General features: G+C 46.0%; 1 protein-coding gene across 2 annotated transcripts in view; it reads right to left on the bottom strand.

Moving 5' to 3' along the window:
* ZFAND2A (zinc finger AN1-type containing 2A) overlaps positions 1 to 18,488 on the bottom strand; it is a 37,123-nt gene that overhangs the window by 8,954 nt on the left and 9,681 nt on the right. For both annotated transcript variants that reach the window (XM_063934585.1, XM_063934584.1), the window contains 4 exons: positions 12,320 to 12,414; positions 8,991 to 9,122; positions 2,881 to 3,032; positions 2,341 to 2,457 (listed from right to left, as the gene is read on the bottom strand). In XM_063934585.1, the coding sequence (XP_063790655.1) occupies positions 2,341 to 2,457; positions 2,881 to 3,032; positions 8,991 to 9,122; positions 12,320 to 12,414 (496 nt within the window). The remainder of the gene's footprint in view (positions 1 to 2,340; positions 2,458 to 2,880; positions 3,033 to 8,990; positions 9,123 to 12,319; positions 12,415 to 18,488) is intronic.

Consider the following 18,488-nt stretch of genomic DNA (forward strand, 5'->3'; position numbering starts at 1 on the left):
CAAATAATGGAAGGGGCATGAATCAGGATTATTTTTCTTTCCTGTGGTGGCTAACGTCTGGGCGTGCAGGTTGCAAAACTGGGGTATAAGGTAGTCTATTCCTGCAATGCCACGCCTCTTTATGCGAAGCCGCGCCCATTTAAACAAAACCACGCCCCTTTTTGGCGACGCGCGCCTTCGGCGCGCACATTTGTCCCTTCCCTAGTGCCAATTATGGGGGGGGGGGGCGCCGAATAATTTTTTGGCTTGGGGGAGAAAAATTTCTAGTTACGCCACTGCATCAGACCAAACTAAATGACCTTACAAGAGCCAGCAATCTTGTATGAAACCATTAAGGAGTGGAGCATGCGTCTTTAGAGGTATGGTTCTTTATGTAAGCATATAACACTACATTATCTCCCCAAGCATTACACACAGCACACATTCTAAGTCTGTGCCACCCCACTCCCCCAATAACCGTACACGGGCCACATTCAGAAGTGGTTGGAGTAGCTTCCTTGGAAGCAGCAGTGATAGCACCGTATGGTGATGCAGCAGGAGGTATCCATTAAAAGCAGACGCCTCCTGCTGCAGTAGTGATAAGACATCTGATGCAGCATCGGATCACTAAGTCACCATCGGGTGGTTTATGGCACCCATGGTGCCACACAAGCCACCCGTCACAGAGGCCAGGAAGTCTCCATCCAACAACGGAGATTCCTCACCTCTTCCCTCCCCCTAAACGGCGACGACAAGTCTCCAATTTCACAACTGGAGGCAGTCACCACCCACTGCCCACCTCCAGATGGCAGCAGACTGTCAATAATAGAGTCTGCTGCTGCGAGCCTGCGTTGCAGGCTCCGTTCGTGCAACGGGTCTTGCATATGCGCAAACTACGGATAATCGGTACTTTGCAGCACAGAACACAACTCCAACCACATCTCAATTAGGAATATATTAGCATATGCCGCCATACATCTGGCAGTACTACTTATGGAACCCAGAATAGGCTATCGCCAATTACAGCTCTATAAGAACAGTGGGCCTATTTCAATGTTGATCACAAAAGCAAAATCTCTCTCTAATGGGCAAAACCATGTTCACTGCATGGGGCAGATATAAAATGTGCAGAGAGAGTTAGAATTGGGTGGGGTGTGTTCAAACTGAAATCTAAATTGCAGTGTAAAAATAAAGCAGCCAGTATTTACCCTGCACAAACAAAATAACCCACCCATATCTAACTCTCTGCATATGTTATATCTGCCCAAATGCGATACACATGGTTTTGCCCATTAGAGAAAGATTTTGCTGCTGCGACCAGGTCTGAATTAAGCCCAATATCGTATGAGACGATGTGAAGTGAAATGGAGGACGGAGCCCTTCATTACATCGTTCTGATGTCTACCGTGGATATGATCCGTTGGCCCATCGCCCGGGTACACATTGCTCCAGTGTGTACCCAGCTTTAGAGAGAGACTTGTTACAGTGGAGCAGTAATAGAGCCAATGGATTAGGCCCTGCTAACAATTAACTGAATGTAGAATTTAGAGTTTACATTAAAAAAAAAAAAAAAAATGCAGTCAGCTATCCATTACAGAGGTACTCTAACTTTTCGACAGTTACAATGGATACGTCAGATGACTGGTGACCGTCCTTATTCTATCACACATGCTGTAACAGTCATTCTCTCTATGATATATGCAAATGGTCCTGTGAAAAAGTTTCAAAGCTTTTCTAGATCAGTAAACAAGGAAACTGAAAAGGCTTTGTAACCAGGATTATGAAGGGAAGAATACCTCAGTACTCTTTGGGCTGTTTCACACACACAGGTTTGTCCGGGTGGCAAAAAGACGGACAAAAGTCGTCTGTTATTTTAAAGTCGTCTGTTATTTTACCAGCAGGCAAAGCCTTTCACACATAACAGCTTTCAGCCGTGCTTATTGCTGTGCGCATGTGCAGCAGCAGAAGAAAATAGCCGTGGTGTGTGAAAGCTCCCATTCACACACATTCTACACTGCCTACAAGGACAGCATGGCCCCGGCACAGAAGCCGGACTATTCAGTGGATAGAGCCGCCTGCAAAACGGCAGCCGGGCAAGGGCCGTGCTGTGTGAAAGCCTCCAATGGCAACAGTACTTCATTAAAAAACACACACGGGGGAAAAAAAAACCCAAAATCTGTGTGTGTGAAAATGACCTTAGGTGTATACTGACTAAAGTACGGGTTTATAGAAGTGGAGAGGTTGCCTGTAGCAACTCTACAAACCCCCACTTTAGTAAATATACCCCTTACACTCTCAGCTGGGGAGGAACGAAGGCCAAAGTACTGTAAGCTGCAGTCATAAGTAGCATTGATTCCTTACATTTTATCTTGAGCTTTGGAACACCCAGACTGGTCTGTCTTCTGCGGCTTCATGGGAGGGTTAACAGCAGGTTTGTTTTGCTCTGAAGTCTTCTGAGATCTCATCAAAGCAGCATATCTGCCAAGACGAAGACAAGTACTGAAACTAATGACACTACAGGGGTAATTAAGACCTGATCCTAGCAGCAAATTTGTTAGCAGTTGGGCAAAACCATGTGCACTGCAGAGGGAGGGGCAGATATAACATGTGCAGAGAGAGTTAGATTTGGGTGGGGTGTGTTCAAACTGAAATCTAAATTGCAGTGTAAAAATAAAGCAGCCAGTATTTACCCTGCACAGAAACAAAATAACCCACCCAAATCTAACTCTCTCTGCAAATGTTATATCTGCCCCCCCTGCAGTGCACATGGTTTTGCCCAACTGCTAACATATTTGCTGCTACGATCAGGTCTGAATTTCCCCCTTTGAGAAGAGTTGTAATAAGACTGATATCAGGTAAACACATATCTGCTCCCAAAAGCATTAATTAAAATAAAATTACCCAGCTTTAGACAGCAGCGGCCCTTTGCTTTTGCAGTCATGATCCAACGGATGTCTGTGTGAGAGGCAGAAGTTACTCTGACACTGGACACATTCGATCTTCATCAGCTCTTTCTTTCTGCACCCCTCTTTACAGCATCGGTTACTGAAAATCTTGATATAAAGAAGTAGGAGCATTATTTTAGCTTCCAGGGTTATTAAAATAAGATTTTACTTACCGGTAAATCTATTTCTCGTAGTCCATAGTGGATGCTGGGGACTCCGTAAGGACCATGGGGATAGACGGGCTCCGCAGGAGACAGGGCACTTTAAGAAAGAATTTGGATTCTGGTGTGTTCTGGCTCCTCCCTCTATGTCCCTCCTCCAGACCTCAGTTAGAGAAACTGTGCCCGGAAGAGCCGACAGTACAAGGAAAGGATTTTGGAATCCAGGGCAAGACTCATACCAGTCACACCAATCACACCGTATAACTTGTGATAAACTTACCCAGTTAACAGTATGAACAACAACGGAGCATCAGATCAACCCTGATGCAACCATAACATAACCCTTATTTAAGCAATAACTATATACAAGTATTGCAGAAGAAGTCCGCACTTGGGACGGGCGCCCAGCATCCACTACGGACTACGAGAAATAGATTTACCGGTAAGTAAAATCTTATTTTCTCTAACGTCCTAGTGGATGCTGGGGACTCCGTAAGGACCATGGGGATTATACCAAAGCTCCCAAACAGGCGGGAGAGTGCGGATGACTCTGCAGCACCGAATGAGCAAACACAAGGTCCTCCTCAGCCAGGGTATCAAACTTGTAAAACTTTGCAAAAGTGTTCGAACCTGACCAAGTAGCTGCTCGGCAAAGCTGTAATGCCGAGACCACTCGGGCAGCCGCCCAAGAAGAACCCACCTTCCTTGTGGAGTGGGCTTTTACTGATTTTGGAAGCGGTAATCCAGCCGCAGAATGAGCCTGCTGAATCGTGTTACAGATCCAGCGAGCAATAGTTTGCTTTGAAGCAGGAGCACCCAGCTTGTTGGATGCATACAGGATAAACAGCGACTCAGTTTTCCTGACTCTAGCCGTTCTGGCTACATAAACCTTCAAAGCCCTGACCACATCTAGTAACTCGGAATCCTCCAAATCGTGAGTAGCCACAGGCACCACAATAGGTTGGTTCATATGAAAGGATGACACAACTTTTGGCAGAATTTGTGGACGGGTTCGCAATTCTGCCCTGTCCATATGGAAAACCAGATAGGGGCTTTTATGTGACAAAGCCGCTAATTCTGACACACGCCTAGCTGACGCCAAGGCTAATAGCATGACCACCTTCCACGTGAGAAATTTTAACTCCACGGTTTTGAGTGGCTCAAACCAGTGTGACTTTAGGAAACTCAACACCACGTTAAGATCCCAAGGTGCCACTTGAGGCACAAAAGGGGGCTGAATATGCAGCACTCCCTTTACAAACGTCTGGACTTCAGGAAGAGAAGCCAGTTCTTTTTGAAAGAAAATGGATAGAACCGAAATCTGGACCTTAATGGAACCCAATTTCAGGCCCAAATTCACTCCCGACTGTAGGAAGTGAAGGAAACGGCCCAGCTGGAATTCCTCCGTAGGGGCATTCCTGGCCTCACACCAAGCAACATATTTTCGCCATATACAGTGATAATGTTTAGCCGTCACGTCCTTCCTAACCTTAATCAGCGTAGGAATAACCTCATCCGGAAAGCCTTTTTCTGCTAGGATCCGGCGTTCAACCGCCATGCCGTCAAACGCAGCCGCGGTAAGTCTTGGAACAGACAGGGCCCCTGTTGCAGCAAGTCCTGTCTTAGAGGTAGAGGCCATGGGTCCTCTGTAAGCATTTCTTGCAGATCCGGATACCAAGTCCTTCTTGGCCAATCCGGAACAATGAGTATTGTTCTCACTCCTCTTTTTCATATGATTCTCAGCACCTTTGGTATGAGAGGAAGTGGAGGAAATACATAAACCGACTGGAACAACACACGGTGTCACTAGTGCGTCTACAGCTATCGCCTGAGGGTCTCTTGACCTGGTGCAATATCTCTGTAGCTTTTTGTTGAGGCGGGATGCCATCACGTCCACCTGTGGCAGTTCCCACCGCCTTGCAATCTGCGTGAAGACTTCTTGATGAAGTCCCCACTCTCCCGGGTGGAGGTCGTGCGTGCTGAGGAAGTCTGCTTCCCAGTTGTCCACTCCCGGGATGAACACTGCTGACAGTGCTCTTACGTGATTCTCCGCCCAGCGAAGAATTCTGGTGGCTTCCGCCATCGCCACCCTGCTCCTTGTGCCGCCTTGGCGGTTTACATGAGCCACTACGGTGATGTTGTCTGACTGAATCAGCACCGATTGGCCGCGAAGCAGGGTCTCCGCTTGACTTAGGGCGTTGTATATGGCCCTTAGTTCCAGGATATTGATGTGAAGACAAGTCTCCTGACTTGACCACAGACCTTGGAAATTTCTTCCCTGTGTGACTGCCTCCCACCCTCGGAGGCTTGCATCCGTGGTCACCAGGACCCAGTCCTGAATGCCGAATCTGCGGCCCTCTAGAAGGTGAGCACTCTGCAGCCACCACAGGAGAGACACCCTGGCCCTGGGGGATAGGGTGATCAGCCGATGCATCTGTAGATGTGATCCGGACCACTTGTCCAACAGATCCCCTTGAAAGGTCCTCGCATGGAACCTGCCGAAGGGAATGGCCTCGTATGATGCCACCATTTTTCCCAGGACTCGCGTGCAGTGATGCACCGACACCTGTTTTGGTTTTAATAGGCCTCTGACCAATGTCATGAGCTCCTGAGCCTTCTCCATCGGGAGATAGACCCTCTTCTGGTCTGTGTCCAGAATCATGCCCAGGAAGGGCAGACAAGTCGTAGGAATCAACTGCGACTTTGGGATATTTAGAATCCAGCCGTGCTGTTGTAACACTTCCTGAGAGCGTGCTACACTGATCAGCAACTGCTCTCTGGACCTCGCCTTTATGAGGAGATCGTCCAAGTATGGGATAATTGTGACCCTTTGCTTTCGCAGGAGCACCATCATTTCCGCCATTACCTTGGTAAATATTCTCGGTGCCGTGGAGAGACCAAATGGCAACGTCTGGAATTGGTAATGACAATCCTGTACCACAAATCTGAGGTACGCCTGATAAGGTGGAAAAATGGGGACATGAAGGTATGCATCCTTTATGTCCAGAGACACCATAAAGTCCCCCCCTTCCAGGCTTGCAATGACCGCTCTTAGCGATTCCATCTTGAACTTGAACCTTTTCAGGTATATGTTCAGGGATTTCAAATTCAATATGGGTCTGACCGAACCGTCTGGTTTCGGGACTACAACAAGGTCGAATAATACCCCCCTCCTTGTTGAAGGAGAGGAACCTTGACCACCACCTGTTGAAGATACAATTTGTGAATTGCAGTTAACACTGTTTCCCTCTCGGCAGGGCCGTCGGTGAGGGGGCATCTTCTCAAAGTCCAGCTTGTATCCCTGAGACACAATATCTATTGCCCAGGGATCTAACAGGAAGTGAACCCACTTGTGGCTGACCTTACGAAGGCGTGCCCCCACCGGGCCTAGCTCCGCCTGTGGAGCCCCGGCGACATGCGGTGGATTTTTGTAGAGGCCGGGGAGGACTTCTGTTCCTGGGAACTAGCTGTGTTGTGCAGCTTCTTCCCTCTGCCCCCGCCTCTGGCAAGAAAGGACGCATCTCGGACTTTCTTGTTTCTTTAGTCGAAAGGCTGCATTTGATAATGTCATGCTTTCCTAGGCTGTGCAGGAATATAAGGCAAAATATCAGAATTACCAGCTATAGCTGTGGAGACCAGGTCCGAGAACCCTTCTCCACACAATCCTCAGCCTTCCATATGCCTCTTAAGTCGGCATCATCTGTCCATTGCATATTCTACAGGACACGTCAAGCAGAAATCGACATAGCTTTGACTGTAGGACCCAGTATATTCATGTCTCTTTGGGCATGTTTTATATATACATATCTCTTAAGACAGCATCTTTAATATATATATATATATATATATATATATATATATATATATATATATATATATATATATATATACACACACACACACACACACACACACACACACACACACACACACACACATACTAGGGTCTCAATCTCTGCTGATAAGGTACCTGTCCACGCTGCCACAGCGCTATAAACCCATGCCGACACAATCGCCGGTCTGAGTAGTGTACCAGAATGTGCGCGCTATCTGCAGGATCCCTGAGAATAGCTGTTACGTCAGGGCTACCTTTTGGGCAAAAGTGACACCCTAGGGGAAGATTCCCATCATATCCTGGCCATAGTGGGGAAAGGATACTGCCTGAGAATCCTTTGTGGGAAACTGCAGTCTCTTGTCTGGAGATTCCCGCTCTTTTTCATCATGAGAGGAGGGAAATTTACCTCAGCTTTCTTCCCCTTAGACATGTGTACCCTTGTGTCAGGGACAGATGAGTCATCAGTGATATGCAAATCATCTTTTATTACAATAATCATATATTGAATACCTTTCTGCCATTTTGGCTGTAACTTTGCATTATCGTAGTCGACACTGGAGTCAAACTCCGTGTCGATATCAGTGTCTATTATTTTGGATAGTGAGCATTGAGAGACTCTGAAGGTCTCTGCGACATAGGGACAGACATGGGTAGATTTCCTGTCTGTTCTCTAATCTTTTGTGCAATAAATTCACCTTAGCACTTAATTACACATATCCAAACAGGTGTCGGCGTTGTCGACGGAGACACCCTCTCACACACATATTTGCTCCATCTCCTCCTTAGGGGAGCCTTTTACCTCAGACATGTCGACACACACGTACCGACACCACACACTCAGGGAATGCTCATCTGAAGACAATTCCCCCATAAGGCCCTTTGGAGAGAGAGAGAGAGTATGCCAGCACACACCCCAGCGCTATTAACCCAGGAATAACAGAGTAGCTGCTGTTTATATGGATTTTTGCGCCTAATTATGTGCCCCCCCTCTCTTTTTACCCTCTTCTACCGTGTAACTGCAGGGGAGAGACTGGGGAGCTTCCTCTCAGCGGTGCTGTGGAGAAAAAAAAACATGGCGCTGGTGAGTGCTGAGGAAGAAGCCCCGCCCCCTCGATGGCGCGCTTCTGTCCCGCTTTTATGTACAATTTTGGCGGGGGCTCATACATATATATACAGTGCTCAACTGTATATTATGCAAACTTTTGCCAAAGAGGTCTCCAATTGCTGCCCAGCCCCCCCCCCCCCCCCCCCCCCCGCACCCTTACAGTGACCGGAGTATGTGGGTTTAATGTGGGAGCAATGGCGCACAGCTGCAGTGCTGTGCGCTACCTCATATGAAGACTGGAGTCTTCTGCCGCCGATTTCGAAGTCTTCTTGCTTCTGTCACCGGCTTCTGTCTTCCGGCTCCGGGATCGGACGACCAAGGGTGCGATCCTGTGTGCGATCCCTCTGGAGCTAAAGGTGTCCAGTAGCCTAAGAAGCAGGACCTATCTTCAGTGAGTAGGGCTGCTTCTCTCCCCTCAGTCCCACGTAGCAGAGAGTCTGTTGCCAGCAGATCTCTCTGAAAATAAAAAACCTAACAAAATACTTTCTTTTTAGCAAGCTCAGGAGCGCTCACTAAGTAGCACCCAGCTCGTCCGGGCACAGATTCAAACTGAGGTCTGGAGGAGGGACATAGAGGGAGGAGCCAGAACACACCAGAATCCAAATTCTTTCTTAAAGTGCCCTGTCTCCTGCGGAGCCAGTCTATCCCCATGGTCCTTACGGAGTCCCCAGCATCCACTAGGACGTTCGAAAAAACTTTATTGCATGCTCCTAAATAATCAAAAGATAAATTTGTAAGTTTTAAGCCATAGTTATTAAGGGAAATATGCATAGAGAAGAATCTGCATTTTATTGTCCATATAGGGAATCAAATGCTTACAAGTGTTTATCCGGAAAATGGGCAGACTTCCCTAATGGCTCTTAATGGTTGCAGAAGCAGAGTTATAATCCAAACACTACACAATGTCAGTGACAGTTCATGAGAACAGTTTATGAACAACTTAAAGGGCATAAGGAAAAACATACCTTCTGTTTATGCACGGAAAGCTCATAGCTGCAGTTTCTGGCAATGTGCCGTTCAACAGCTATGTCAGGCAGCTCTCCTCTCTTTATTGGTACAGGAGCATCACACAGTGGACAAACTGGGACCTGCACATTCTGAAACCGGCATACAGAGAATTCTTACAGATGCAACACAGTCAAACACAGTACATGCTCACATTTCCAGACAAAGGGGGTAATTCTGAGTTGATCGCAGCAGCAAGTTTGTTAGCAACTGGGCAAAACCATGTGCACTGCAGGGGAGGCAGATATAACATTTGCAGAGAGAGTTAGATTTGGTGGGTTATTTTGTTTCTGTGCAGGATAAATACTGGCTGCTTTATTTTTACACTGCAATTTAGATTTCAGTTTGAATACACCCCACCCAAATCTAACTTTCTCTGCACATGTTATATCTGTCCCCCTGCAGTGAACATGGTTTTGCCCAACTGCTAACAAAATTGCTGCTGCGATCAACTCAGAATTAGGCCCAATGTGATGTTTAATGTTATCACTGACCCTGGACTTCTAAGACATTAAGGGGGGGTATTCAGTTGTTTGATAAGTCAGTTGGGTGTCTGTTTTTTCCTATCTAATAGACAGGAAAAAACAGACACCCAACTGACTTTTCAAACATTTGAAATCCCCCCTAATTGTCACTTGGAAAAAAAGTTTGAAGCATAAAAGAAAACTTGTTTACATAAGAAAGCAAACACCTGCAAACATTATAAATGCTTTAGACACTATGGGGCAGATTACGAAGAATTGGACAGTAATAAAAGTGGGGAGATATAAAGTAACAACCAATCAGAACTGTTTTTTTTTTTTTTTTAAACAGAGCCTGTAACAGCAGTTAGGAGCCCATTAGTTGGTACTTTATCTCTCTCCATGGCTTAGTACATCTCCTCCTATGGAGGCTATTCAAATGTTTGGTAAGCGGGGAATACTAAAGGGCGTCTATTGAAGCTATTCAAATGTTGCTCCGATCAAACGTCCATTAGCCGCGGCAGTCACATTTCAGTTTGCCGCCCCGGTGGGTGCGAGCTGAAATGTGTGAGAAATCGGCTGTTTTAGAGACCAAACAGAGATTTTCCCCGTCATGCCCATTAGTTTAGGCGGGTTATTCCGCTTTACGCGGCTAAACCCTGTCTAACTGGGCGCATCGAGCGCGATAATTAAAGGGTGTCCAAAACAACTGAATAGCAACAATAGGTGCCCTTTGATTATCACCAATGAACAAACATTTGAATAGCCCCCTACAAGTGATAAAAATAACAAATTATAAACACAATCATTTAGGAGACCTAAAACACAGTGGCACAAGACAAAAAAAAAAAAAATTATAGAAGTGAACCCAATGTGGGTGAATTCAATAAAACACAAAGGCCCTCATTCAGAGTTGATCGCTCGCTAGCTGCTTTTAGCAGCAGTGCAAACGCTAAGCCGCCGCCCTCTGGGAGTGTATCTTAGCAGAAGTGCGACCGAAAGGATCGCATAACGGCGTCTAAATTTTATCAAGCAGTTTCTGAGTAGCTGCAGACCTACTCCTACCTTGCAATCACACAGACTATTTAGTTCCTGTTTTGACGTCACAAACACGCCCTGCGTTTGGCCAGCCACTCCCCCGTTTCCCCAGGCACGCCTGTGTTTGTATCTGACACGCCTGCGTTTTTCAGCACACTCCCGGAAAACGGTCAGTTACCTCCCAGAAACGCCCCATTCCTGTCAATCACTCGGCGGCCAACAGTGCGACTGAAAAGCGTCGCTAGACCTTGTGTGAAACTGCATAGTCTTGTGTGAAAGTACGTCGCGTGTGTACTGCGCCCTCATACACATGCGCAGAAATGCCGCTTTTTCACCTAATTGCCGCGCTGCGACCGAAAGCAGCTAGCGAACAACTCTGAATGAAGGCCAAAGTGCTGTCGGGCATTGCCGCAATGCATAGCTGCGCACATATACCGTATATGGCCGACAGTGCACTGGCGGCAGGTGCGATGTGCTGTTTCATCGTGCTAAACTGAATTCCCTACAATGTTAGGAACCATAAGCACCATGGTTTAATGGCCACTAGACTTCTGTTCTTGCTCCAGAATTATACCAACTCCAGATAGATAGAGATATATATATATATATATATATATATATATATATATATATATATATATATATATATATATATATATATATAATGTTTGAGATATGTACTATCACAACCAGATTTTCTTTGTGTATACAGTAGCATTTGAAAAAAAAATACATTGAGATTTAATTGGAATTTGACATTTTCTTAAATAAACCCTTTCCTTGGAACCATGATATTATCCAGATCCGTCTCACTGGCGGTTTTCTTTTCTATAAAGGTGTCTGAAGCAGAGTTAGACTAATGTATAGAGATCGGATTGGCTGTTATGAATTACTCTCCCCACCATACATCATTGCTACATTGATACACTATCCTCGCCCTTCGCTCTGCCAATGGCCACCGCCTCACTACCACACCGATTACCTCTTCACACTTCTGCAAGTGTCGCCTCTGACCGGTGGACCACACTACCACATTCTTTTAGATTAATCACTGCTTTCCAAGGCTTCAGACGTGCCCTCAAAACGTACCTCTTTATTCAAGCCTATCAGCCCTCCCAACTCCTCTGAGGTTATCACCACCTCTACTCCCCACTTAGTGCCACCCATTGTGTGTCTGCCACGTGTCACAGCCCTTCCCTTGGGTTTTCCTTCTCATGCTCCTGGTGCTACTTGTCCCTGATTCTCACGGTCTTGTCATTCGCTGGATCCGCCATTCTATGTCCTGTTTATGCGGTCCCTTTGCTGCCGACTGGTCATTTTATAAAATGCTGTACTGTGTAATCATGTATTCATCAGTGTTTTAATACGGTTTGAGGTGTTCTTTGTTCACCCCCTACTTAAGGCACAATTTGAATAATAATAATAATAATAATAATAATAATAAATAATTTTATACCACTTACACCGCACTATTACATAGGTCTTTTAGTATCTGATTTCTAATTACAACTTATGCAATGCTATGAGAAAACTACAGTGTAATATACTCTTTGTAAAGATGGACAGTATACAAAAAAAAATATATATAAAAAAATAAAATCATATTTATTCACATTTCAGACTAATGCTTTATGTATGGGTTGCCATTTATCAATCTTTCACTGCCTTTGCCATGGCCAAGAGGCATTTATCATATTGTGTACTCAATAAGACATGGCCACAAATCCTATATACCAATGCTGCACGTCCATTATTATCTGTTTATACCCTGAACAACATGGCAGACATACCTTTTTATATGCAGAAGAACACTTATGACGGTCATACGTTATGTGATCCTTGCAGAAAAGTTCCTCACATGCATCACATGTCAGTGGAAGGAAGTCTGCAGACAAAGATGTAAGGGTGGAGGGGACAATGTTAGACACCAAAATATTCTTACAGGCAACATAGTACCAATGGATTTCTTATTGAATGCCCAATGACCACAGACTGAACTAAATGTAATAGACTGTGAGAAGAAGGAAGAGCGGGATTAGTCTGGCCAGATTATTAAAGCGGAAATCATTTACAAAGCAAAACCAACCTGGTTATGCCATAAAAATGATTGACGCTATAAAAATCCATCCAGGTTTGCACGAAACCCCACACATGTCATTATTAAAATGTCATAGGAAAACATGTAACAAGAGGGGGATGGGGACGAAACAACTAATTTATTTCTGAATTTAGTCACCAGCGCACACTGGGGGCCGCTCAGCACACATATCTCCCGCCGCTCAGCACAGCGCGATCTGTGCTGAGCGTGCAGGGGGAGACGGGGGGGCGCTCACTTCACCCAGCGGGTGAAGTGAGCGACACGCTAGATTGGCCTGCACGGCAGGCCAATCTAGCAGCAGCGATAGCGATGCGCGGGGCTGCGCATCGCTATCGCTGTAAGGGCTACACACGGAGCGATCAGGCTTATATTCTAAGCAACATAGTCAGATTGCTTAGAATATCGCCCCTTACGTGGCCTCCCTAAAAATTACTTGTCTCACACAGACTCATTGGGCAGTATTCAAATGATATATCACACCCAAACTTCTTTCTAAAATTATCCCCTGTAATCGCACATATTGCGCCCATGGTAATCAGGTTTAGCTATGTAAAGGGTTGGGTGCCTCGCTACTCCAGGGGTAGCGAGCTGAAATGACGAAACCACGGCCCAGAGGGCAGAAACAGAACGGTGTGGAAGGGGGTGAATAGAATTGAATACCGCCCACTGAGGCGCTAATCTGGTTTACATAAAGTCACATTTGTGTCATCTTTCTCCTATTCTATTACTTTTTTTTTTTTTTGCAACAGAGAAAAAGCTTTGTGATCCTATTATTTACACTGTATTCTGTGCTAATCAGTAGGACCCAGATTTTTAGAATCTAAAATGCTAAAATCAGGTTTTTTTTTTATCCATGTTTTAGGATTTATAGGTTTTCAAAATTTCAGTTTTGGAATTTAAACATTGTTTGAACCTAAAACAAAACCACACAACATATCATTGGGGCAGATGTATTAACCTGGAGAAGGGATAAAGACGTTACAAAGCAGTGGAAAGTGATAACGCACCAGCTGATTGGCTGGTGCATTATCACCTTACACTTACCACTGCTTTATCACTTCTCTATCCCTTCTCCAGGCTCAATACATCTGGCCATTATGTGTGAAACACTGCCTTTATTACAGATGTGTCCTGCTACTTTCTTGCAGCGTTTGCTCCTGCGATGCGCTATGCTGCTGGAGGCATTTGCAGCTGCCACTTTTCCATAGAAGCGAATGGATCGTGGGTGCATGCGTACGCTCGCACCCACAAATCTCGGGAGCCGGCAGTTACGCTGCGTGCGCTACGCAGCAAGGCTGTAACAAAACACATCTGTATATATATGAATTACATATGAAAACTACTCACTCCACACATTTGCAAAGTTAATTTACATAGTTTCAACTTAAGTAACAGAATTAGGGGGGGGGGGGGGGGGGTTTAGGCACTAACACCCAGATTAGGTTATTTTAGGTCCTGTAAAAATTAAGTATGTTATTTCCGGGTTCATTAAACATAGAAGGAAACTTAAAATTTTGAGTGTAATGGGAAAGGATCAGAATAGGTTAGAACCTAAGAATATTGGGCTTAGTAATCAGTCAAAAGAGATCCCAAATAAACTTAATTACATGATGTAAGAAAATAGATGAATACTTTTTATAGCCAGTGCACCTTTATTCCAGGACCTTGGACATTAAATTAGGCTTTTATAAGGCCATATTCAGTATCCTTATACTCGCAATAACTAGCTGCCAATATTTCAGGGTGAATATTTGTACCTTCATTAATGGTCTGAAAGGGACTATAGGGAGAATCATAAAAAAAATAAGAATTTACTTACCGATAATTCTATTTCTCGGAGTCCGTAGTGGATGCTGGGGTTCCTGAAAGGACCATGGGGAATAGCGGCTCCGCAGGAGACAGGGCACAAAAAAGTAAAGCTTTACTAGGTCAGGTGGTGTGCACTGGCTCCTCCCCCTATGACCCTCCTCCAGACTCCAGTTAGGTACTGTGCCCGGACGAGCATACACAATAAGGGAGGCATTTTGAATCCCGGGTAAGACTCATACCAGCCACACCAATCACACCGTACAACTTGTGATCTAAACCCAGTTAACAGTATGACAACAGAAAGGGCCTCTTAAAGATGGCTCCTTAACAATAACCCGAATTAGTTAACAATAACTATGTACAAGTATTGCAGATAATCCGCACTTGGGATGGGCGCCCAGCATCCACTACGGACTCCGAGAAATAGAATTATCGGTAAGTAAATTCTTATTTTCTCTATCGTCCTAAGTGGATGCTGGGGTTCCTGAAAGGACCATGGGGATTATACCAAAGCTCCCAAACGGGCGGGAGAGTGCGGATGACTCTGCAGCACCGAATGAGAGAACTCCAGGTCCTCCTTTGCCAGGGTATCAAATTTGTAAAATTTTACAAACGTGTTCTCCCCCGACCACGTAGCTGCTCGGCAGAGTTGTAATGCCGAGACCCCTCGGGCAGCCGCCCAAGATGAGCCCACCTTCCTTGTGGAGTGGGCTTTTACAGTTTTAGGCTGTGGCAGGCCTGCCACAGAATGTGCAAGTTGAATTGTGTTACAAATCCAACGAGCAATCGACTGCTTAGAAGCAGGTGCGCCCAACTTGTTGGGTGCATACAATATAAACAGCGAGTCAGATTTTCTGACTCCAGCCGTCCTTGCAATGTATATTTTTAAGGCTCTGACAACGTCCAACAACTTGGAGTCCTCCAAGTCGCTAGTGGCCGCAGGCACCACAATAGGTTGGTTCAGATGAAATGCTGATACCACTTTAGGGAGAAAATGCGGACGAGTCCGCAGTTCTGCCCTATCCGAATGGAAGATTAGATAAGGACTTTTATAAGATAAAGCCGCCAATTCAGATACTCTCCTGGCAGAGGCCAGGGCTAGTAACATAGTCACTTTCAATGTGAGATATTTCAAATCCACCTTTTTCAATGGTTCAAACCAATGGGATTTGAGGAAATCTAAAACTACATTTAGATCCCACGGTGCCACCGGAGGCACCACAGGAGGCTGTATATGCAGTACTCCCTTGACAAAAGTCTGGACCTCAGGGACAGAGGCCAATTCTTTTTGGAAGAATATTGACAGGGCCGAAATTTGAACCTTAATGGATCCCAATTTGAGACCCATAGATAACCCTGATTGCAGGAAATGTAGGAAACGACCCAGTTGGAATTCCTCCGTCGGAACCCTCCGATCCTCGCACCACGCTACATATTTTCGCCAAATGCGGTGATAATGTTTCACGGTGACTTCCTTCCGTGCCTTAATCAAGGTAGGAATGACTTCTTCTGGAATGCCTTTCCCTTTTAGGATCTGGCGTTCAACCGCCATGCCGTCAAACGCAGCCGCGGTAAGTCTTGAAAAAGACAGGGACCCTGCTGTAGCAGGTCCCTTCTCAGAGGTAGAGGCCACGGTTCGTCCGTGAGCATCTCTTGAAGTTCCGGATACCAAGTCCTTCTCGGCCAATCCGGAACCACTAGTATTGTTCTTACTCTTCTTTGCCGTATGATCTTCAATACCTTTGGTATGAGCGGCAGAGGAGGAAACACATACACTGACTGGTACACCCAAGGAGTTACCAGTGCGTCCACAGCTATTGCCTGTGGATCTCTTGACCTGGCGCAATATTTGTCCAGTTTCTTGTTGAGGCGAGACGCCATCATGTCTACAATTGGTCTTTCCCAACGGTCTATTAACATGTTGAAGACTTCTGGATGTAGACCCCACTCTCCCGGATGAAGATCGTGTCTGCTGAGGAAGTCTGCTTCCCAGTTGTCCACGCCCGGGATGAACACTGCTGACAGTGCTATCACGTGATTCTCCGCCCAGCGAAGAATCTTGGCAGTTTCTGCCATTGCACTCCTGCTTCTTGTGCCGCCCTGCCTGTTTACATGGGCGACCGCCGTGATGTTGTCCGACTGAATCAACACCGGCTTTCCTTGCAGGAGAAGTTCCGCCTGGCTTAGAGCATTGTAGATTGCTCTTAGTTCCAGAATGTTTATGTGAAGAGACTTTTCCAGACTCGTCCATACTCCCTGGAAGTTTCTTCCTTGTGTGACTGCTCCCCAGCCTCTCAGGCTGGCGTCCGTGGTCACCAGGATCCAATCCTGAATGCCGAATCTGCGGCCTTCTAATAGGTGAGCCTTCTGCAACCACCACAGAAGTGACACCCTTGTCTTTGGTGACAGGGTTATTCGCAGGTGCATCTGCAGATGCGACCCTGACCATTTGTCCAACAGATCCCTTTGGAATATTCTTGCATGGAATCTGCCGAATGGAATTGCTTCGTAAGAAGCCACCATTTTTCCCAGGACTCTTGTGCATTGATGTACTGACACTTTTCCTGGTTTTAGGAGGTTCCTGACCAGATCGGATAACTCCTTGGCTTTTTCCTCTGGAAGGAAAACCTTTTTCTGAACCGTGTCCAGAATCATTCCTAGGAACAGCAGACGAGTTGTCGGGATTAAATGGGATTTTGGAATATTCAGAATCCACCCGTGTTGTCTTAGCACCTCTTGAGATAGTGCTAAAGCTGTCTCCAGCTGTTCTCTGGACCTTGCCTTTATTAGGAGATCGTCCAAGTATGGGATAACTAATACGCCTTTTCTTCGAAGAAGAATCATCATCTCGGCCATTACCTTGGTAAAGACCCGAGGCGCCGTGGACAATCCGAACGGCAGCGTCTGAAACTGATAGTGACAGTTTTGAACAATGAACCTGAGGTACCCCTGGTGTGCGGGGTAAATCGGAACGTGTAGATACGCATCCTTGATGTCCAAGGATACCATAAAGTCCCCTTCTTCCAGGTTCGCTATCACTGCTCTGAGTGACTCCATCTTGAACTTGAACTTTTTTATGTAGAGGTTCAAGGACTTCAGATTTAGAATAGGCCTTACCGAGCCATCCGGCTTCGGTACCACAAATAGAGTGGAATAATACCCCTTTCCTTGTTGTAATAGGGGTACTTTGACTATCACCTGCTGAGCGTACAGCTTGTGAATGGCTTCCAACACCCTCTCCCTTTCGGAAGAGACGGTTGGTAAGGCAGACTTCAGGAAACGATGAGGAGGATCCGTCTCTAATTCCAACCTGTACCCCTGAGATATTATCTGCAGGATCCAGGGGTCTACCTGCGAGTGAGCCCACTGCGCGCTGTAATTTTTGAGACGGCCCCCCACTGTCCCCGAGTCCGCTTGAGAGGCCCCAGCGTCATGCTGAGGTTTTTGCAGGAGCCGGGGAGGGCTTCTGTTCCTGGGAAGGAGCTGCCTGTTGGTGTCTCTTCCCTCTTCCTCTGCCTCGTGGCAGGTACGACAAGCCCTTTGCTCTCTTATTTTTGTAGGAGCGAAAAGGCTGCGGTTGAAAGGTCGGTGCCTTTCTCTGTTGGGGAGTGACTTGAGGTAAAAAAGTGGATTTCCCGGCAGTAGCCGTGGCCACCAAGTCTGATAGACCAACTCCAAATAACTCCTCCCCTTTATACGGCAAAACCTCCATGTGACGTTTTGAATCCGCATCGCCTGTCCACTGTCGTGTCCATAAGGCTCTTCTGGCTGAAATGGACATAGCACTCATCCGAGATGCCAGTGTGCAAATATCCCTCTGTGCATCACGCATATAGATAAATGCATCCTTTATTTGTTCTAACGACAGTAAAACATTGTCCCTATCTAGGGTATCAATATTTTCAATCAGGGATTCTGACCAAACTACTCCAGCACTGCACATCCAGGCAGTTGCTATAGCTGGTCGTAGTATAACACCTGCATGTGTGTATATATTCTTTTGAATAACTTCCATCTTTCTATCTGATGGATCCTTAAGTGCGACCGTCTCA

Source organism: Pseudophryne corroboree, chromosome 7 (genome assembly GCF_028390025.1).
Source record: "Pseudophryne corroboree isolate aPseCor3 chromosome 7, aPseCor3.hap2, whole genome shotgun sequence".
Taxonomy (NCBI): domain Eukaryota; kingdom Metazoa; phylum Chordata; class Amphibia; order Anura; family Myobatrachidae; genus Pseudophryne; species Pseudophryne corroboree.